Genomic DNA, 23,358 nt, shown 5'->3' on the forward strand with positions numbered 1-23,358 from the left:
ATTATCATGCTTGTGTTTTTCAAGAGCTGTGCAATGATTTTATGGTCTGTCCTGTTTTCCAAAATGAAAAGTCGTAGTGCAAGTGCTGCAAGTAGGTTGCATTTCATAGTATGTGTATCTGGTCACTTAAAACAAGCACTTTAAGATTTGTCAACTGAGCCCATAGTAGTATTCAAACAACTGGATTCGAAAATACAGCTTGAGTCAGAATATTCCTTAGAATAAGAACGAACCCCAGAGCTAGTAATGAATTTCTTGTTAGATGTGGGCACTTTTAAACAGTGACCTTCAATTAAAAGGCATCGTGGAATTTTTTAAATCAATACTAATTTGTAAAACATTCTTGGAAGATCTTGATGTCTACCCGTGGACCTCCAAAGTCTAACATCTCTCTTGTAAATAGTATGTAATCCAGGAGGGAGTTTACATCTCCAGTTCGTGCTTTCTTTTCAGATACCCGGTATGGCCTCATCATCAACACCTAAATATAATTCAAACTCCTTGGAGAGCCCCTCAAGTAAAAGGGTGAGTGTAACTTTTTTCATGGTTTTGTTTATATGAGAGCTCCCAGAGATCATTATCTTCTGTATTTGAATGACTTTATTGAATATCTATACTAATTTTTATTGCTAAAATTGTAATACATTTAACTAAGTGTTTCTCAGAGTGGATGAGTGAAATATTCTCTGTATCACAAGTTAAACTTGTTAAAATTCCTTAAAACCAATTCTAATATACTTACTCTTATCCTTGCTTTCTACTTTGAAATATTATTGAAAATTTTTTTTTCTACTTTGCTGTAGAAAGATTCTGTTCTGCAATTGGTGTGTTACACCTAGTTCTGATTGCCTGTCTTGGTTTTAAAATGTTCATCTGTAGTGGGAAATACATTAAAGCCATCTAAATGGCTGAAGAAAATATAAACGGTGTGCAAGAAAACAAAGATTTTATTTAGCTTTTCAAACATTTCTTCAGAAATGAAGATTATTTTCTATTAATCATTATTAAAAACTACTGAACAAGAGAAAGTCACAAGTGAGTAGTTTGTGTGTAAGAGTTGTGAGTATGTTGATTAAGTGATTTCAGTTGATTTGTTCTAAGCTCAGCGTACTTGGACAATTAAGTGCACAAAACTTACAGAGAACTTACAGTATAGAAATTTAATTCCAATTTAATGCAAATATAATTAACTATTCTTTTAGAAGGAGAAAGACTAAAACATTGCTTATGTTTCAAGCCTGTTCAACCTTTAAATGTTCAGTAGTTGCAGTTCAGGATAGTGCTGTCTTCTTGCTTTGGTTCAATCCATCGGTTTCTGCTGTAGACAACTCTGTTCTTTCCCATGCAGAAATTACCTTCAGAATTTTTTTTTTTAATCTGGAATTTGAAGGACTTGTAAATAAAATATTATGTGCTGTTGTACTTGTCTTTCTTTAGACTCTGAAAGATGGAACTAACTGGGAACACAATGAAGAAATACCTCGTCTGCCAGGAGAGACTAGAGTTACAGGTATGAAGCTATACAGCTGCCTAAAGCACTCTGTCATTACAAGTCTGGCGTGTACTGGATTGTTTCATAATTTGGACTGGTGTGGGCTGAGGGTGGGGGTAAGTCATGATAAAATGTCATGAATTTTTTGAGTAATTGCAATAGGGACTTTCTATTACTTAAATAACTTTTCAAGTCTTTAAAATCTTGGTTTCCACACATGGCAGATCCTCCGATACAAAGAAACTGCAAATCAGGATGGTCATAATTCTATGTACAGACTTAAATAGCACATATGTGGCAATTAGAGTCCCTCCAAGCTTTCTAAAATCAAGAGAATTCTGTGTGCCACCCACCATTTATTGATACTTTGTGGAAGGAACCTTAGTCCAAGCTGACTACCCTAAGTTCAATCTTAGGCGCTCTTGACATGACACGGCATGCGCGTAGCTACTATGTGCTTGCTAACCTTTACATACATTAATGTTGTAGTGTAAGGAAGAGTAATGTATTGTGTTCAGTGGTTTCTGACCGAATGGAGGCTCTTCCTGGAATGGAGCCTTCAACTCATGGAAGTTTGCATTGAGGTATCAGAGTCTATCTGAAGGTGATTTGTCTTGTATTTGTGAAGCATCTCCCTTCCCCCTGCCTGAGTATTTCTTAGGTGGGTTTTTTAAACAAGATTGGCTGATGTGAAACCAATGTGGTGGTTCAGAGGAAGTAGTTAGGTTTTTAAAGAGGGCAGTTGTGGGGAAGGCATGAGGGAGACGGTATGGGACTAAGACTGATGTTTGATGTGAACCTTATGAAAAATACCTGTGCTCTGGGGCAGCATGCTGAAAGGAGGGTGCTTGTTGTGGAAGGCAGATAAATAAGTGGACAGGGAGATAAGTGAGTGGACAGGGAGAAATAGGTGGTTTGTGGTGTTTTTCTTAAGTCTTTAATGGCATTGCTTTGGTTAAATCTTTCTTTTTAGAGTAGTATGTGTTAGTAGTAATTTTGATACTGTCGTTGCTGAAACACTGCTGATGCCCAGTCTGTGTTTGATTGCCTCAAATTGAAAAGGAACGTTTCTCTTCAGGTTGGTGAATTCCCTGAACGCTTAAGAATCTTCAATGCCAAATTGGTTACAGAGCACTGAAAGATGTTAATAGTATCAACAGGAGAATGTGTTTGTTCTGGGATAGTGAATAGCCTGCTTCAGCAGTCACAGAGAGGACTTAAATCTACTCGCTGTTCTATGTCCTGCCCTCTGCCACATTGTGCTGAGAGAGAACACCACAAATGTAACTAGGAAGGAAACTGAAATCTGCTGATTTAATTTGGGCAAGTTTAGTATATGAAACTTTCCCATTTTCTTAGTAATTCAAGTGGACAGCATTCAGATTTATTACTTTTTAAATTCATTCATCTCTGAGTGGCTCTTATGAGTGCAGCTGTCTCTGTTTTACTACTACTTAACTGCTGCTGTCCTGAGCTCTGATTTTTTTTCTTTCGCAATCTTAAGAAATGCTGCATTTCTTACAGACAAGGATGTTATTTATATGTGTCCGTTTAATGGCCCCGTTAAAGGAAGAGTGTACATCACAAACTACAGGCTGTACCTAAGAAGTGTGGAAAATGTGAGTAAATATGCCACAATTACTTCTGTGGGATGAGCTGACTTTAAAGCCCCTTCCCTTCACCCTCACCGCCTTTGATTTATTTTATGGCCAGTTCATTTGTTTTATTTTTGGCACACATACGCCTGTGGAATTGCATGGGAGGGTTTTTACGTGGAATGGTCTGTAATGTTTGTAATAACCATATCTTAATTGTGTAATGACTAGATAGTAATTGCCTTTGTGCAACTGAGAAATCCATATAAAAATGGAAGTTCTTCAAAGTTAAGTATGTTGTAAAAGTGTGATTTTTGCCTGGTAAAATTACCATTTGATCATGCTGAAGTGATACCTTTATCTTTTGTCCGTTGGAGCTTTTTTGATATCTGTTCCCTTTGCACTTACTCTGTGACAGATCAAGGGCAACAACTAATCATGTGCAACAGTTGTTAAAATAACTATCAGTAAACCAAGATTTTGATTGTCCTTGCTGTTGGAAATAAATACTTTGATCAATAGAACCTCATGTGGGTGGAGGGCGTGTGTTTGCTAAGCAGCAACATGAAAGAGAATAAAATGCACTTGTTATCTGTTTCGTTTTTCTTTTTTTTTGAATAAGTTTTTAGAAGTACTGAACTGAGGTCTTTCTGGTTGCGGCCAATTCTGCTAGTAATCCCCCTTTCATTGGGTTCTACTTTAATCTGTATAGAAAGCAGTGTCAGCAAGCAGAGGCCGTCAGGAGTACGTAGGAGAAAGCATCTTTTAGGGTGTTGCCACTTTTTTCCCCTGCATGCTGTATTAGGCATTAAGCATTTTGTTTCATGTTAAATTGGCTGATGTTCCTGGCTGTGCAGTGACTGTACAGATTTCATAATGTATTGGGAGGGAGATTCAATCAAATGCAAAAGCACACTTTTGCTTCCTGTGTGTATTTCATGTCTCCTTTCTATTCTAGAATGCATAAGAACGTTTTGCTTGAGCCTTCTTCTCAGATTAATCTTTTCCTTACTCAATCTTCCCTTGCAGGATCCTGTTGTGGTATTGAATGTACCATTGGGTGTAATTTCAAGAATTGAAAAAATGGGAGGAGCTTCAAGCAGAGGAGAGAACTCTTATGGATTAGATATAACCTGTAAAGTAAGACTATCCAATAAATCAATAGGAAATGAAATCTAGACATTCTCTTTCTCACTGCTTGCCTGTTTATAGGACTGAAAATACACACGTTCCTTACAGCTGAATTTGAAAAGAGGTTTTTTGGGGGGCTGCTCAGGACAGTATCTTTTCTCTGAAGGGCTGTTTAAACATCAACTTTGCATGGGAGGAGAAGGATTGGTGTTCCTTTCCAAATCACTAATTGACAAGAGGTTTTGCACAGTAGTCTTATTTTAGGGCATTATTCCTGCATTGCTTCATTATTTCATTTATTCTAAAAGTAATTTTTTTTGTAATTCTAAGATATTTGAAGAACACCTCAAATGGGGGATTTGTAAGCTGTAAAGTCATTGAAAAGCATATGTAACAGCTATCTCCAATTCCTTAGTCTCACAAAAAAACTGTTGCCATGAAAAAAATATGGGGAGTTCCCAGTGGGTAATCCAGGATTATTTAGTTGACTCATTAACAGAGTATTATATGTATTTGATTCTTAGTAGTTAATGCACAAATTGCTTATTTTTTACATTAGTGATGAGAAACTAGCTAGAGACAATGTAGTCCAGACAGATTATTGGCAAATATTTGTTTTGAAAACAGAGTAGCTCCCATCCTGCAAACATTCAATAGCCCACAAGACTTTTTAGTGAATCAAACACGGTTGTTTCTGATGGCTTTATGCCAAAGCAGCGTTTGCACCACACGGAATATAGTTCTGCTTTATTTATATATATATGCTCTGTTCTGTTTTATGGAATAAGAAGTAAAACTGAACGTTCACAATGGTTTGAGGTGTGTCGCGAGCAGATTCTAAATCATGTTTAGTGTGTAATACAGGATTTGTACATCAGATAAAAGTATCTTACTGCTTTGGTTCAGTTAAGATAATGTCTTTGTTTTAGGATATGAGAAATTTACGGTTTGCATTAAAACAAGAAGGGCACAGTAGAAGAGATATATTTGAAGTCCTCACCAAACATGCTTTTCCCCAGTCACATAACTTGGTAAGTCGCGTCGTTTATGCTATTGAGTTCTAATGCAGAATTCTTGCCGAATAGCTTTAACTGTTTGACCTACTAATGGAAGCATGGCTGCTTAAAAAGAATAACCAAAGAATCTGGTGTCAGCATAAACTAAAGAGAATTACTGCTTTTATTTTGTATATTTGTAACACTTCCATATATGTATTTGTAAAATTATGGGTGCTGTGTGCTATACTTCAGGTAAACTAGTGAGCACCTCTGATCATACAGATCTCATTGCTTAGAGACTGCAAGTTATCCCCCTTAACTAGGAAATACATGCCTTGATTTCTTGAAAACGTTAAACTATAGGGCAGTCTCCAAGGCAATGACAAATACAAATCACCAAGAGTTTTACTTCAGGAAAAGACGACATGGTAAGACAATGCTTGTTTTACTGATGAAACTGATGAAAAATGTAACAGGCAGCTAGTATAGTAATGAATTTACACAGATTGGTTTCAGGTTGAAAAAACGCCTTATGGAAGGAATTGAGCGACAATGACATTAACTGTTATCTTCCGTTTCTTTGCCATAATCTGTGTACTGTGCTTCATGGATCATTTTGACATCTCTTTAGCAAATGCTTTATTTTGTCTTTTGTAAAATTTGGTTTACATTTATTTGGGGTACTTTCATTTAGGATAATTATATAAGAGGTGTCTTCACAAAATATTGGAAGTTTCTGCTATGAATTTTTTAGAATTTTGTTCAGAGAATTCTTGTGTATATGAGGCTGCGGCAAGAATCTTATTTCCTTCTCTGAAGATAAATATCAACCAATGGGCTGTACACTATAATCATTTAATTCTTTAAAACTTTTTTGCAAAAATTTTGCATTCTGTATGCAAACAGTCTGTGGAATGAAAGCAAAAGGAAAATTAAATTCTTAGAATATTTTGTAATGTTGATGAATAGTCTTAAGAAATGAAGCCGAGGTTTCTGCATTTGGGTAGGTTTGAGGAGTTGCACTCACTAAGAAAACCGTTGTAGAAGTGAATGTATCTCCAACTCTACTGCTGGCATTTTATGCACTTTACAATAGAGAATGATTGAAAGCATAACAGGATATCTGGACTTCAAAAGGATGACAGAAAAGAGAGAGAAAGCTATATGTAGAAATACCAATTTATAAAGAAGTTTAAGTCAAAAGGGGCTTCTGGAATCATCTGGTCCGGGCTTTTGTTGCAAGTAGGGCCTTTGGTTAGGTAATCCAGAGCATGATCAAGCCTAGTCTTGAGTATTTCCTGTGAGGTAGATTCCATCGTGTCTCTAGGCTAGCTCATCCAATATTTAATCATTCCCACAGTGAAAAGTTTATTTTTTTCCCTTACATTGAGGATTGGACTCAATGATCTTAAAGGTCTTTTCCAACCAGATAATTCTGTGATTCATGTGTTTTTGCATGTAGTGAATGTGGACAAATTAAGTTGTAACTAACGTAGAGTCCCTTGTGGGATGATTTTTTTTTTTATGATGTCCAATCCCACTGCAGGGCTTGACTAATATGGTGATGAGATGTGGACATATAGTGGGTTTTTTCATCCGAAAGGACCTGCTGTTCTGGCCTAGTGCTGGCAGTGAGTAACGTGTGGGGTAGGACCCTTCCTACTTTATTTGTGCACCTAGTAAAGCTCATCATTGTATGGCCTGGACCATTTTGAATGTAACTTGCCAATAAAAGTTACGCTCAATAACAAAAAGCTTGATCAAGCCAGAGGGAATTTTGCTTTCATATTCAGTAAAGCACAAAACTTGTGAAAATAGTGGCAGTATGGAGAGTTGTATCTCTCAGCTGTGTATGGAGCACAGTATAACCATGAGAAATTAAACCCTCTGAGTGAAATGAAGTGAGCCTATGTTACATCGTGAAGTTGCACCCATCCTTTTTTTCTAGTGAGCTAAGCAAGTGTGTGATATTTTTGGTGTGCTTTCACCCTATTTCAGCAAGCAGTTTAAACCGATCCTGCCTTTCTGCCTGGTTGTTCTTTCCTGCCTTGGTTTTCCCTGCATGAGTTGGAGGCTGCATGGTGAACCAGAGAGGGAACTGGAAGGGACTAAAACTAATCAAGGAGAAAAACTAAAAGCTTTACAACTGAGTCATTTCCTCAGTCTTGTTAGCCCAGTGTGAGGATAGGCTCAGGACATCTCAGGGTGAGTGTGAATGAGGTTGGTTCAGTGGTTGGTTTAGAATGAGGTTTCACAGTCTGCATGTGACTGTATGTGTGGGCTGTGTATGCCTGGCTTCTCCTTTGAACATACAGTAACACTGAGCATGCAGCCAGCTTGATCAGGGATGTCTTTTATAAAGAATGTGCTGTGGCTTCACGTGACAGCTCGGTGAAAGTGGCAGCCCTCTGCTACTCAAATGCTGAGCTCTTGCTTTTCTCTGGTCTCTTTTTCTCTGCCTTCCAGCCATTTGGTTGATTATTCCTCTTACACCAAACTGGCAGTTGTATAATCACCGAGTAAGCCAATGTAGCTCATTTATCCAGCACAAAATACTCTGTTTTCTGAGTTAATCTTGTGCCACTCCTAATAATTTGAGGAGACCTGGTTTGAAATCAGTATGCACCAAAACCAGTGCAAGAGAGGACATGTGAGTGGAACAGGGAGCAGGCAGGAGAGAAAAGAGAGGGGTGTCCTGTTTTTAGCGATGTTAAACTGGTAATTTTGCTCAGACCACCTTGGGGAACTGCTTCCTTGATGCCTTTGATCCACTGCAGAAGTGCACATCAGGGCAATAGAGGTCTAAATGTTTACTGTCCTGATTTTTATCTGTATTTTTATATTTTATGTCAAGTTTATCTGACTGATTTTGGAACCATATCCTTAGAGATGATGCTAAACAAGAACTTCTAGAGATGCCTTGCTTTGTTTTCTTGATGCTATACTGCTCTTGGACAAAACATTATTTCTGAGAGGAGAGTACTTCCTGTTTTCAAGATTTTTCTCCACTACCATCCTAACAACAGTGTTTTGAGAGCCTATAATAAATTACAGGTCTGTTCACAACTGTTTGTCAGTGTCTCAATATTATCCTACGTGCTTATTTCCAGAAACTAATTCTTGTCTGTCTCCAGTTTGAGCATAGGTTGGGTTCACATCTCTTTGAAGCAATGGAGCAATAACATAATGTAAAATCCGGTAGCTCGTCTGGTAGCTGAACTGATACGGAACAAACAGCTGCTCTCCATAATCCTCCACTGCAATTGCAAAGTTATATTTATTGAAAGAAAATAATTGCTGAAAGTATTTTTAAAAAGTTAAAAAAACAAAAAAACCCCCAAAATTAAATGTCTGTAGTACCCCACAAAAGGTGAGATATATTTAGCCTCTGTAGTTTAGCTTGTGTCTAGCAGCTGCTCCACTTCCTGATTTTATCTTGAAAACTACACATCATAATCTTAATAAGATCATTCGCCACCATAATACCTGCACAATACGTATTTATTTCTAACCACGATAGCTCTGTGGGAATGCCAGCTTTGACGAGAGGCACTGGTAGTCATGCTGTCTGACTTTGCCCTCTTACACTCCTGAGGCAGCTAGTTATCCTGGTAGTGTAAAATGTCTGAGCGTCCGATCATGCCACTGTTGCTACTGGATCTACAGAGATGACTTTAGATGACAGTGGGGCTTGGCATAGGTGTCTAGCTGATGGAGCACTTAATTTTGAGGAAAAAAACCAAACTTGACTTGAGGCTTCATTGTGAATGCAATGTGTCAGTGGCAGTGCAATAATGGTGTAAGGTCACCATAGTCACAAATGATCAGAAGTTACTTATGTAAATACTACAATGTCTGACCTTAGTTTTTAACAGGTAAGCTGTAACTGGCTGAGTTGTAGGAACGATATATTTAAGGCAAGGATAATGATACTTTTATTTTTAATCACAGTGAGAATCTGTCAGTCTTTTCACTGGGTAAGAGCTTAGTGATTTCTAATGTATGAAAAGCATAAACCAGGAAGTTAGAAATAGAAAAAACAATTGATTTTGCTTGTGTGTGACACCTTGTTCTAGTTTTGCTCCTTTCTCCTTTTGTAATGGATGAAGGTTGGTCAGATATTTAATAAATTGTTTATATGTTATATGCTCACTTGTAAGTAGAACACGTATTTATGTACTGTGATTCCATAAAAAATAAATATGTAACTCTTTGTAAATAGACTGCTTGCCAAACTGTATTGTCAGATTGCAGCTGCTCTCTCCTTTATCTTGCAGAACTACATTGTGTTGAGAGCAACCAGTGTATCGCATATTATTTGTGTGATAAATTCAGTGTTAAAGGCAAGCACTGAACCTGTAGGAGGACTGAAAAAGAGACTCTGCTTGTTGAAATGGCGGGTTAGCACCTGCAAGGAAGTAAACAGAATTATTTGCACAGTGAAGCATAAAAAGTAGCTTACCAAAAATGCTACAAGATTTTAGAGCCTTTTTTAAAGGGAAGCAGTAGTCTTCTACTTTTAGACTATGGGTCTGCAATGAAATCCCTGCTTCCATTAAGTTATGCTTTAAGTTGCTTTTGCAAAAATCTTAACTGATGCATTGTCTCAATACCTTGTCTACAGGTATTGAAAAGCCACATTACTTATGCATGCCATAAGTTTTCTGAGTGGTGATTTATTACACTTTTTTTTAATTTCTTATCTCTTTAATGCTTTCCTTGATTTCTTCTTTTTATTTTCCATGGTAGCTGAAGAGAATTTAAAGCCAATTTTTTACTTAGCTGATAGACTAGTAGGAGTTAATGTAGCACTAATCTCCATCAAACTTTGAACAGTGATGGTCAGTACATGGGACGTGATTGCAAACTATCCTGCTTTGAACCCAGGATGTGATAAAAACAGTAATCAATATAACTGAAGGTAAACCTATGCTTTATTCAAGTGGCTTTTGGCCAGCTGGTCTCGGTGCTGAGAGGACAGAGGCCAGCTCAGGCTCGCTGCCTGAAACACTGATTTACTGAGGCTACCTGAAAGGTCTACTGTCGTTTGTACCGTTTCCAACCAAACTAATCTAGAGTTGGCTCAGGTATACCTGTACAAACCACAGCTATGCTTTCTGATTATATGTTCTTGATTTGAAAAAGCTTGTTCATGATCTAAAATCTCAAAACACACTTTTGTTTTACTGCAATATTGTTCTGCACCTGAATGTCTCTTGTGTGTAGGGTTTTTTGTTTTTTTTTTTAATTTCCAACCATTTTTGTTGAATTTAGACACATCTAACGAAGCTGCAGTTGATTTAATTCCTGGAAAAAGTAGGCTGGGTCCAGTAGGAGTTGTGGAGAGCTGCTTTTTGTTGGAGAAGCAGAATTAACAAGGAGAGAAGAGAATGGAATTTTTTGTGTAGAGGGAAGAAAGAAATGAGTGGAAGGAAGTTAGGATGGAACCTCGGTGTACTGAAGCTATTGTTTGAGGAGAAGGGTTTAGCAGGGATGTAACAGATGTGGAAGGAAGGAAAGATGTGTGAAGAAGGCATTGGGTGGAACTGGCCATCTTTTTATTATACTCTGGGGTTTGAAAGGCTCGCCTGTGTGCATAGTGACCCACGGAGAGGTTGGCAGGGCTATTCTGCTTGGTGGAGTCATGTGATTCCCACAGCTGGTCGTGTAGTTTGCTTCTCCAACCTTCCTCTGCCCTCTGAAGGATATAAATATACACCCAGCTGGTCCATACTAAATGCCTACAGGCAGTGAGGTGACTCCCCTTTCCTCATCTTGACATGGGAGGTGTGTGTGTGAGGGGCACTCATATGAAGGAACCCATATCCGCAAAAAGCTCAGCCATGTACATTTACTAAAATAGCACTTCTCAGATCTTACGTCAAGGGATATGAGAACCTATGCAGAATACATTGTAAATGGTGTAGTTCCATATTCCCATAATTTCTTTCTGTCCCATTTGCCTGCTGCACTGAGGCATTATATTCAGATTATGAGCACTGCTATGTGAAATCTTCACTAATGTTAAGGTAACCAAAACATACAGATACAAATATACTGCATATAATTTGTATGCTTGGGTTATTCAGGAGAAAAGTGGGACTATATGGGTCATTAGTGCAGATATGAAGCATACCTGAACTATAACAAACCCTTAAACACTCTAAATATGTATTTATCATGTTGATCTGTGCACTGTGATGGGGTTTGTCAGTTTGGTGCATCAGAAAAACAAGAGGTCCAATTCAACAACAAATGTTATTCAATAGAAATTACTTCACATTGCTGATTATCACATTTTGTTTCTAACAAGTAATGTACAAATGTGTGCTAAATGTGGCTTGTACTGACAAGAAAATGAAATTGTGTCCAAGCATATATCATGTGTTTGCTTAAGTATATGATTCTTAGTAATAAATGGTCATTAGTGGGAGTTGCTTGTTACTCTGAAGTTAAACTGTAGTTTGACTTTAAATAGAACCATATGAAATTACTATAAATGTATGCAGAGTTTTAAATGCATGTGCTCCTCTTCTGCTGTGTCATGTTGGAATACAGAGTTACACAGATTTTACTTTCATCTACTGAGCCGCTTAAGTGGATGTGAATGTATGAAAATCTTAGGTTGAGGAATTACTTTAAGCTGTATATTGTTGAATGGAACCATGCTGTGATTGTCACAGTGGAAGAGGAAAAGGAAGCATTATTACTCTTTGAAATTGCATTATATATTGTTTTGTGTATGTTGTTTTGAGAGACAGGCCTAAGGTACGGTGGGGATGTTGCTTTATTTCAGACTTCTAGCATTTAGCCAGGACTAAAGTTCAGGCCATTGTCACAGAACATTTCGAGACTTGAAATACAAGGTCTTAAGTGAAAGGCTGTTGGAGGTGGTGGGGGCAGGATTCAGAACTTTAATCTCTTTTGTACAATGGGTGAGACTTTCAGTGCTAACAAGATTAACTGTGCAGTCTGTATACAATGGGGACATATAAATGCAGGTATATAAGTTTTTTTTACAATTCGGCCAACTCTTGCAGAAGAAAAGTAATTTTTAGTCTTCAGGTTTTTAGATCTTGCTAATTTTTGCATAGTTGTTGGAGTATACCTCAAGAGTTTTCTCTGAATCCCTTATATAAAATGTAAGTCCAAACTTTGCTCTGTACACCTTCGCATTCATTGTAGAGTTCTGATTAGTGTTAGAATTGTGATTTTTGCCATTTGATCCATGCTACTAATTTTTTTTTTTTTCCCTTGAGCAATACAGGTGTATTTTGCACTACCTGGAACGTCAACAGAACTGATGAAACTTAATTGTCAGCTTTAATAGTTGTGGGTTGGGAGACTGAAATCTTTTGTAGCAGCTGCGGTAGCTAAGTGTTTCATATGACACATGCTGTACATAGTAGGACACTGTTCTTTCAGAAAGGATTCTGTCTATCACCTCCTCATGCATTGTAAATTTAACCCTGGTTTTTAAAAGGTAAAAACAAAGAACACTTTTCCATCTGAGTTCTCGTGGACGATGTTGTGGGTGACATGAGCAGCATAGCTGCCATTCGTTTATTTCTAGTTGGGAGCAGCAGCTTCTTTATTTTTACCAGTGACATCTTCCATGTAATAGCTATTGCAGTGCACTGTAATAAACTCATGTATTTCCCTAAAAGGACTTAAGCTGGGTAACTTTTAATTTCTCACCAGGAAACTTGCAGTAAGTAGCAACTTAAGTAACATACTCCTCCTGCCTTTGAGGCATCCTTTCGGTGACCTGTTAGGATTCCAGTGTTTCTGTTTTCTGCTGTTTCGAAGATTCTCCTTTGTCTCTGGTTCCTTGGTGAATTCTTAGCATAGTTGCTTTTCGGGATATAGCAAATTCTTTTGGGGAGGAGGGGATGGTTCTTGTGTGTACATGTTTATTAATAGTTCAGCAAATCAGTTGCATCTGCTGCTTTAGAGATGTTCCTAGTTTGCAATTAAACAACCTTTATCAGTTTTTCTGCTTGACATCTGATACTTGCGTCTGCTTCTAGTGGAATGTTGTTTTTTCTCCTGATACAGTTGATATCCATCTCTTTCCTTTTCCTGTCTTCATCTCTCTCTCCATCCTACTTGATAGCAGTTTAGTCAGAAGAATCCATTAAGTTTGCTTACAGTGAAGGCCTACCCCTTCAAAAATTGTGAAGATGTTCTGAAAACACAGCTTGGGAATGCATTGTTTCCTTCTGAAAATGTGCCAATGGATGTACCTGCTCTAAAACACTGCTTTAATTCAATATTCCAATTTCTCTAACTAGTGGGATAAAGTATCATGCGTGAGCAGTAATGTCCTTTAATAACTGATTTGAAATACATGAGGAAAAACCTCCCCCTTTTGAAGGGATTCAGTTTTGTGTTCTGATTAGAGCTGTCCGCTGATCAAATTGTTGTATCGTTTTAGGCTAGAATTCTCTTGGGCCATTAGGGTCTGCCTTGGTAAGATCTAGAGAAACTTCTACCTGGGCCTGTGGTGCAGTTACGAAGTGTTGCCTTACCTCTGTACATCTCATCGTGGCACATTAGAACTGTGTTGGTTTGGGTTTTTTTTTTCTCACTTGCCAGGTTTTCTGTGTTTGTGCTTAGTTCAGGTCTACACCTGTGAAAATGATACAGGTTTGGGATGTTCAGTTTAGCACTCGATTTCTTTTTTTAAAGTCTTTGGATAGCTAGGAAACTTTCAGCTCTTTTGTTACAAATGAGCTACGATGGGCTCCTGAATTCTTTCTGCTCTGGCTGCTGCCGCTCACTTAGGTCAGGATTAGCTTCTGCATTTTCTTTTATTTGAAACAGCTTAAGTTTAATGCTCCAGTTGACATCTAAAGAATCCATAAGACACCAAAATCAGTTTTCTCAATGAAGGAGGTTCTTAAAATAAACATTACTTTTGCTTTCATCATAAACTGTAAAATCAAACCCAGGAAAAAGGGGGTTAGTTAGGTAATACAGTGCTCTTGGAATTGGTTGACAGGAGCAGGAAGCTAAAAGGTGTGAGAAAGTTGTCAGAATCCTGGGTCAGAATGCTATCTTGTGTAAATGAGTCTTGAGAAGGAGCAACAAAGCAAGAGAGAAGTAGATGGTGTAACTTAACATATTTTGTTTCATTTTAAATGGCAACGTATTAATTTTCGTGGACTTTTACAGTAAACTGGATTTCTGGTAGTGAGGATCAGCTGGGGAGGGGATGCAGAAAGAAGAATGCTTCCCAATGGCAATGAATAGCAATTTAACCCTTCTAACACTTGCAATGTAGCATTTAGTATTTTCTGTAGTAATTGCAGTTGTAACAACTGGAGAAATTTTGGTGAGAAGACGTTAGTTTATTTGGTGTGAGGATGTGGAATACAGGAAGTAAACTGATATAAACTATTTAAAAACATTTCAACTTCCTAATAGTAAAAGAATCCAACCATTTAAACTTTGTAATTTTTTAATGATTTTGCCACTTCTTAACTATTGTCACATTTTCATTAATTCATTAGCAGATCTGCACTGTTACTTTTTGCTCTTTGCTTTACAGCGTTATAAATACCAGATTTAAATGAAGAGAATGGGGCTGGCATGAAAAAGCCAGTCCTGTTCTGTGGCAGGCAGTAGGATATAACTATGATGAGCCCTTGTATTTGCCACTTTCAGAGTTTGGTGTAATAAGCTTCTTTTATATCCTCCAGCCTTTTTTTGCATTTGCAAATGAAGAGAAGTTTTCTGAGAATGGATGGATGGTGTACAATCCCATGGCCGAATACAGGAGACAAGTGAGTTACTGAAGATGCGGTTGCCTGGTGCTTTCATGCCTGACAATGTACATAGAGGAATTATTGTTTCTACATTTCTCTTATCAGCTCTTTTGTGAGGGGAGCTGGGAATGGAAGAAGATGGAAGTACAACTTGAAAAGTGTAAAGAAAAGAAAATGCTGGAACCTTTAAAAAAAAATAGGATGTCACAGGAAGGCAGTCTTTGCTCATTGAAGGAAGTTATTGATACCGCTCACAATGTGTCACTGTTGAATGAGCAGGGGGTGGGGAGGATGTGCCAACTATGTAACTAGAGTATCCTAAATATAGATTTGATTTGTTCTTTGATTTGGTCTACTTCTTCCTGAAGTGAAGGAAAAAAGAAAAAGCAGCTTATGTTAGAAACAGCCTTGCTTTACGGAAGTTATTTATATGCCTACCAGTATTGTAGCTTGCTCTTTAGGTGATTTTGGAAAAAATGTCAGTGAAAGAAGATGATACATTTAATTTTAGAATGTCTTTTAGGCAATTTATTTTTGTATGTATGTATTTTTTTAAAGTCATACTTTTTACAAAATAATTAAATACCAAACAATAAGGATTTCCTTAGATTATTTTTTTTCCTCTATAGTTTTCTGGTTCAAGGTTTAGAGGCCTAAGACCCAAAAAAGGTAAAATACAACCACCCACACAAACCTCACTGTGTGTGCGTGTGTGTGTAGGGCTTATCAGGCTTTCTCAGTTTCCTGACTGCTGTTTGTGAAATGCCTTCCTGAACAGACTGCAGCTAAAACTTGTTTCTCGGTAAGAAGGCTACCCTGAACCCTATTTTTAACCTGAAGGTACTATCAGGCTATGGGGAAGAAGGGTTGCAATGAGACTTCCTCCCCCTGTCTTCTCAGGACTGTAGTCTCTTTTCAGCAGGCAAAGTGGAAAGGCAAGAGCTGGGAGGGAGGAGAGAGAGGCAATCTTCTTCTCACAGTTGAAGAAATATATCTACTAGTGTTAATAATTGTTTTGAAACTTGCTGTAAGAATAGGCTTGTGTATGTAAGAGTACAGGAGATAGCTCTGCAGTTGTTTAAGGCTGTGAATCCATCAGCAACGAGCTGTTTTGTGTGGTCTGGTAATCTTTGTGTCTTCTATTGTCCTGAATCAGTGCTGTAGTTAGATTAAATTGGTAGGTTGTTGCCACCATGTGGCCATAATGTCATGTAAAATTCAACAGCAGAATAACTATTTGTTCATTGGAAAACTGCGTGTTCCCTTTTAGGGACTGCCTAATGAACGGTGGCGAGTCACGTTTATTAATGAACACTATGGACTGTGTGACACATATCCGTCACTCTTAGTAGTGCCGTATAATGCAACAGATGAAGATCTCAAGAAAGTTGCTGCCTTTAGGTCCCGGAACAGAATCCCGGTGAGTATCATGTGATGGAAGTTACCCTGTAGTGTCGCTAGTTGTAAGTATGCATCCAAACAACTTTCTGCTGAACACAACACAGAGGGTGCTTTTTTTTGGAAGTGGTTACAGCAGCAGAGTTGTGATTGGCTGGTGGTTTTTTCTGCTTGAAACTAGTGTCTTGGCCAAGCCACATTTCCGTTTTTCCCCCACAACAATCACCCATTCCAACTTTGTTGGGTTTGACTTGACTTTTCTAGTAACAACTGCCAGCTTGCAGATTCCCTTTTCTGAATGAAGTATGCGCCCGGACTGCCATCTGTACTGCTCTGTCGGCTGTCGTTGGACGCGCATAAAAAGTGATAGCAAATGTTCACCTCCTAAGCAAACCACGTGGCACTTAAACAGAGTTCCAATGGTCAGTCCTAAAATAAGACCTCACGTATAGTCTCTGAGGTGAATTCTTGAGCTTTTTAGTCCTTTAAATGTAACTGTGGAATTTAAGATAAACCTGTTTGACTTTTCGGGTGTATTTCTGTAACTAAACTTTTGAGGTAAAAGAATTATTATGTATCAGCTCTTTACAACATTATATAAAATATTAATTTCTATCACAATACAGTCTGGTTTTACTAATGCTTTAATTTGGCAAACTCAGAAGAGGTGCTGGATTCTTAGCTGCTATCAGAAAGCTGCTTTCAATCTCAGTTAATTTCAAGCAGATGGGAAACTCAGTAGGATAAATATTAGATACTGTATTTACTGACAGGCTAGGCATGTAATTAGAAATGGACTATATATACACATGTGTAATACATAAAGTGTATTAAATACGTAGTGCGTGTGTGTGTGTATCAGTCTTGCAACCTAGCTGTATCTTCTCTGTCATCTCAGAATTCATAACAGGGCTTTTGTAAGCCGGTACAGTGAGAGTAATTTCCTTGGTAATAGTAATTTTATTCTTGTCAGGAAATAACCAATCATACTCACCCACACATACACTGACAGGGCTTGTTTGTAGATACACAACTAAGGGTTCTGTTTCCGGAGTGAAGATGTCCTGAGGGTTGTTTTTTTTTTTTTTAACTCTGATGTTCTTTCACTCTACAACTTTCCGACTGGTGAGAACACTGTTTCTAATATTCTTCAGTGATGAAGTTTTTGCCAGCTTTTTGGGGTGCTTGTCTTTAATCTCTTGCAATGCAATCTCTTTCCTGGGAGCTCACTTTCTCTTGTTTGTGGTGACGTCCCCTCTGGCTCAGAACCACAAAGGCGTCATGGGCTCTGCTCCACTGCCTCCTCTTTGTGACAAGGGCTGAGGAACAAAGTGTACTTTAAAGAGAAGTGGAAACATTCAAGATACTGCAGAAAGGTTCAACTTCCCTTCCTTATCCAAAAAAAGGAAAAAGTTGTTCTTTTAGAATTGGAGCATCTTAGTCACTGTTTCTGCAATGAGTTCATTCTTCTGAATCATTTCTGAGTTTCAGGCGTTGCCATGTTTGTTTCCAGTTTGCTTTTCAGAGTTATTTGTACAACCTAACACTTTTAAGAACATACTAAAATACACTGGATTATACGGGTAAATATAATTTCAATAAGAGTTAAATATACAAGAGAATGAACTCTCTTAAAGAGTATTATTATTATTGTTGCTAGGTTTAAAGATCATTATTGTTGTTAAGACTAAAGTGGAAGCCGTTGAGATGTCTGGGGTTTACTTTCTGAAAAATAAGTGTAAATTTTCATATTATCTATGTAAAAAAATTTTAAAGTTATGGTTTTTTTAATAAATGTATTTCATCTAATGTGTGTTTAACTGTGACTAGGTTCTGTCATGGATTCATCCAGAGACTCAAGCTGTTATTATGCGCTGCAGTCAACCTCTTGTTGGAATGAGTGGCAAGCGGAATAAAGATGATGAGAGATACCTTGATATCATCAGGGAGGCTAATGGGCAGATCTCAAAACTGACCATCTATGATGCTAGACCCAATGTCAATGCAGTTGCAAACAAGGTAAACAGATGCTTAATAGTCTTATTTGTAAAAGGGGGTGGGGAGGAGACTTAGTTTTCTGTGAGGTTTTTGGGAACAGTAATAACCTTAATGTAGATAAAATTTAAATTATCAAATATTGAAGCTAAAGGATGTGAGTGCCTAAAGCAGGTCATGAGCAGGGTTTCAGGACCATGTGTGGATTTCCAGACACACTTTACCCTGTCTGTTACCAGTCGAGCGCAGATCTTGGCACGGGACTGAAATCAGATATGACTACACTCTGTGAGGTAGATGTAAGCTGAGCTGTAGAACATGTCCTCTGTTGGATTGACATGTCATGTCTGTGCAAGCCGCAGTTCTGCTCCGTATCTTCTAGGAAAATTCGGTCCTGGAATGGCTGTGTGCATAAAGCCAAGCCCGCTGACAGGCATCCTTTGTTTGTTTCCTCCTAACCATTACATGAGTCACTTCAGACCTATCCAGGCATCCAGCAAATAAAAAGTGATGAATAAGTTAATTCGGGGAGTTGCACTCTAAACAGCAGTGGGGGTATGATCTTGGGTACCTGGTTACCCATTCTTCCCTGGATGCCTGTAGTTGTTAAGTACAGTAACAGAATTAGCATTCCCATCTGACAAAGTGAGTGTTTCTTTGCTAATCTGCAATCAAAGCCTCAATGGGATCAGAATCACAGAACAGCCCAGGTTGGAAGGGGGACAGATCATCTGCCCCAACCTTTCAAGAAGAAAAGGTGTCTCTGTGCTTTGATTTCTCCTCTGCACTCCCTCAGCTCCAGTGAGGCCCAGATAAAGGCGGTCACAATGTGTTGGTGTTGCATTTGGCACAGCAGACATGGGTGTGCTTCATGTTTATGTGAAAAGCCTAGTGAAGGACCTAAGTTTTTTCATATGAGGACGTACCAACTTCACTCCTTCCATGTCTAGGATAGTCCCTTACCCACTGAACTTTAAGCACAAGTGAAGTGGACATGCTCTTCAGTACTTTCTAGTGAAGCTGTGTGGCTGCACAGCAAAGAGCATGAGATTCACAAGCTCAGGAGAGTTTGAGATCTTAGTGATGGGTGTGCTTATCTGGGAGAGAAGGAATTCTAGCTTCTGAATAGTTTTTTGGCATAAAATGAACACTAATTTACTGGAATGAGTCCTCTTCAGTGTTTGTGCTGAAAGGGGTATGAAATGGCAAAACTGCCTCTAGGAGGTTTGTATGGAACAAATGTTGCTTCAGAATTCAAGAGGGATGATAATGTTAGTGTTTAGCTCTGTGCAACTTAAAAGCATGCACCTGTACCTTTATAGCCCTCTTCTTTATAATACAGAATGTAATTTATTAAGCAAGAAATAAGACTTTATTTTTTTCTTTGGTATAGCACGCTTCTTTCAGAGACTCTATCCTATGGGTTGTTTGGCTGGGGTTTATTCTGATGGTTTGTATTTTGAGGGTCTGTCTCAATTGCTTGCATTTTACTCTACAAATTGCATTATCCTGACACTGAATTTTTACAGGTGAACAAAACATGTAATCCTTCTGATTGCCTTGTGGAAGGAATGTAAATTCTTACATTACCTTCAATTTTTCCGCAGTTTTTGGACAAACTCAATTTTTTACCCCATTTGTTTCAAAGATGTATTATATCCAAACTTTATACACCTGTACTTATTGAAGAAGAGTTTCAGCTTTTTAAAATGGTCTGTGCATTTCACCCTTGTGTTTTTAATTGACTCCTGGCAAGTCTAAATGTGAAATACTTAATCATAGCAGTAAAAGCAGTAGGATGAAATTCTGGGTTTGAGGGACAATGACGTACAAAGTGCAAGCCAATGTGGTCAGTGTGGCAAAAAGTCTTCTTGAATGGCTGTGAAGATTAGTATAAGCAAAATCTCAGGCTACGCTACTTGGTGTTCCTGTGAGCTTTGTTCAAGACCAAGTCAAGACCACACAGTGAGTTGAAGCTGCAGCATCCCTGATGCTAGAGTTACAGTGTTCCTCGCCAGGACTTCATAATACTCAAAGGAAAGAGAAAAATGCAGTCATGACTTGTTTTAGCCCAGAACCTGGCAGCTCTGAGAATACCCCCGCATCTAAGGAAGGAGGTAGAGCACAGAACAGAGATACTGTGCTACTGTACAGAAATATAGGTGACACTAATGGGGAAAGGCTATACCGTACTTTTGGTTGTTGTTTGATGTGTAGTTGTGGCTATAATGGCTTACAAAAACAACTTATTCATCACAGTTCATGGCATGTCATAATTTTGCTGTCTGCAGGAAATGCTGTGGGTTTTGCAGCTGTCCTCCGAAAATCTCAACAGTGGCACTGTGTCCTAAAATACATGTGGTTTTTCTGCTTCCTTTTGTCACCAGGCTCATCCTCTGCTGTGGTGGTGATTAAGTGTTTTGAGAGAGCAGCAGTGGAATAGACCTTTTACTTATGTGGCTCTTTAATTTCTTGACAATCTAAATATATGTTTCGACTTCAATAAAATTTAATGTTAGAAAAGTAACTTTTAAGTAAACTTTAGTGTTATTACTACTTTGCTTCTTAGAGGCAGAATCTAAGATTCTTAATTTTTAAATGAGGAACAAGGCTAGCTGGGGCAACTTTAATGTCCTTGTAGCCATGTGCTTTACTTAATGCACTGTTCTTTGGGACAAAGGAAAGCCGCCAAGCATTCTCCAGCATTTGCCATTCCAAAGCCTGTATCTGAGACTGATGTTTTAAACAAGCAACTGAAATTATATATTGCCCAACTATAAAATAAATATAAATAAAATTCAGACTGATCTTTCTCTGTTGAAAAGCTGCTACAACTGTGTATATATGACTAAAGCTAATTTTAGATCTCTTGCTTGTAGGCAACTGGGGGAGGATATGAAGGTGAAGACGCGTATCCCAATGCAGAACTTTTCTTCTTGGACATTCACAACATTCATGTCATGCGGGAATCTTTGAAGAAGTTGAAGGACATTGTTTATCCTAATGTGGAAGAATCACACTGGTTGTCAAGTCTAGAATCAACCCACTGGTTAGAACATATAAAGGTAAATTTTTGCTGTTTGTTTGAAATAACATTTGTCCAAACCTGTCATATCGGAGTTGGTTTCTTTGCTAGATTTTGAGGTAGTCCTGACTTCGAACACATAAAACTACTGCGACTACAAAACCAGCATCACTGAGTGTTGGCTTTTTGCTAACTAGAGATACTATTGCTAAGCCAGCAGTAGGTGAAATTCAGTGTTTGTTGTCTGCCTCAGGTCAAGTGTCAGTCTTTAACGGAGGAATGCCTCGTTAGTCTGATTGTCTTTACATGTATGAGAATTGATTTATTGTGGTTTCTAGCATTACAGGATTACAGATAACTGTCATTATGAAAGATTGGTAATTACTTTAATTGTCAGTATATATGTAACCTTATTTTGTGAATTATGTTTTTGTAAATTTATTTGTAAATTTTGTGATTTTCGTCTTGTAGCACAAATAAAATATTTAAACTGGTAGTTCACCAGTATTCTTGCTAGTTGACATTTGAACCTTTTGCCTGAAGTACATCTGTTCAAAAGCATTTAGAGTATTATGTAATTTTACTTAATAAAAGTTTTCATTTTAATATTTGGAAAATAAGCATATTAGAAATGTACAAGATCCTTTTCCCAACAATTGAGATATTTCAGTAATTTAGTTCAAAGAAAGGAATCAAATGAAGTACAGAACTTTTAGTATATCCTATGGTAAATCCTCTCTTTAAAGAAGCTTATGTTCTTCAGTTTATCAAGGTTACTGTTTTCTGCCCCATTTTTTAAGAATTTGCTCTGAGATGAATTAGATCTTATTAAGGGATTAGGGAACCTATCTGGTTTTATACAAGAATTTTACTTGATCTCCTAGAAAATTATTTTTCAGTTAACTACCCCATGCTCTTTATGTCTCTTAGTGGTAACAGTATCAATTTAAATACCATGTAGATAAAAATGAATCATTTGTTAGAATGATAACACTAATCTGTGGGTTGGTGTCTGTTCCTCTTGGCTAGCTTGTCTTGACAGGAGCTATTCAGGTGGCAGACAAGGTGTCCTCAGGAAGGAGCTCTGTGGTGGTTCACTGCAGTGATGGCTGGGACCGGACAGCACAGCTGACATCGCTGGCCATGTTGATGCTAGACAGCTACTACAGAACAATTGAAGGCTTTGAAGTACTGGTGCAAAAAGAGTGGATAAGCTTTGGGCACAAATTTGCCTCGGTAAGATTAGATCGTAATTGCAAGGACCATGCAACATTAACATCCTAAAAAGCTTTTCCTGTTAAACTACTCATTGTGTTAAGGCTTGGTAATTCTTTTTATTATTTCTGAATTCTGATTTAAAACATTTCCAGGTAAATCTGAGCAGGCCTTTTAGGTTTGGACCTGTTGGGTTAATTTTTTTTTTTTGCTGTTCGTTCTCTGAGAACTCATATTTTGTCCTTTACACCCTTGTAAAAACATGGAATTGCTAGGGTTACTGTGGTGATTGAGCAACAACAATGAGAAGGCAAAAGAATGACGTCCTCCTCAACTTCTCAGAAGCTGATCAAGTAAGGTTGGCATGAGGCCTCTCCCTCACACTCGGTTTGGACTCAGGACTCTGGAGTGTCCTGAGAGGCAGATGAATTAGTCTGGCTAATGTCTTTTAAGTGATGTTTTGAATGTTTCTTCCCAAATGTTCTAAACTTGTCATAACAGCTCTCAAGAAGCTGTCACTGGTAATGCTAGCTCTAGTTAGTTCAGTTGTCTTCTGGATGCTTACAAGATTAAGTAGCAACTGTCTATAGCAAGTCCTTAATATCCTACCCATGTATAATGGAAAGTCAGGTGTGTTTGTGTTAGGAAAGTTTTCAAAGTCATAGTGGAACTTCTTTTAAATTTGGCAGCTAACTGTTTAACCAGGAAGTATGTATGAGGAACCTGGAGAAGCAGAATA

At 38.0% G+C, this 23,358-nt stretch overlaps 1 protein-coding gene across 1 annotated transcript in view; it reads left to right on the forward strand.

Moving 5' to 3' along the window:
• The first annotated feature begins 460 nt into the window (after positions 1-460).
• The window catches only part of MTM1 (myotubularin 1), a 29,828-nt gene continuing 6,930 nt past the window's right edge, over positions 461-23,358 (forward strand). The window contains exons 1-10 of the mRNA XM_010133726.1: positions 461-525; positions 1,438-1,510; positions 3,017-3,111; positions 4,117-4,227; positions 5,148-5,249; positions 14,921-15,004; positions 16,257-16,406; positions 18,215-18,403; positions 21,259-21,444; positions 22,434-22,640. Coding sequence (XP_010132028.1) covers positions 463-525; positions 1,438-1,510; positions 3,017-3,111; positions 4,117-4,227; positions 5,148-5,249; positions 14,921-15,004; positions 16,257-16,406; positions 18,215-18,403; positions 21,259-21,444; positions 22,434-22,640 — 1,260 coding nt within the window. The 5' untranslated portion in view covers positions 461-462. The remainder of the gene's footprint in view (positions 526-1,437; positions 1,511-3,016; positions 3,112-4,116; positions 4,228-5,147; positions 5,250-14,920; positions 15,005-16,256; positions 16,407-18,214; positions 18,404-21,258; positions 21,445-22,433; positions 22,641-23,358) is intronic.

The sequence above is a fragment of the Buceros rhinoceros genome, unplaced genomic scaffold, assembly GCF_000710305.1.
Source record: "Buceros rhinoceros silvestris isolate BGI_N320 unplaced genomic scaffold, ASM71030v1 scaffold12813, whole genome shotgun sequence".
Taxonomy (NCBI): Eukaryota; Metazoa; Chordata; class Aves; order Bucerotiformes; family Bucerotidae; genus Buceros; species Buceros rhinoceros.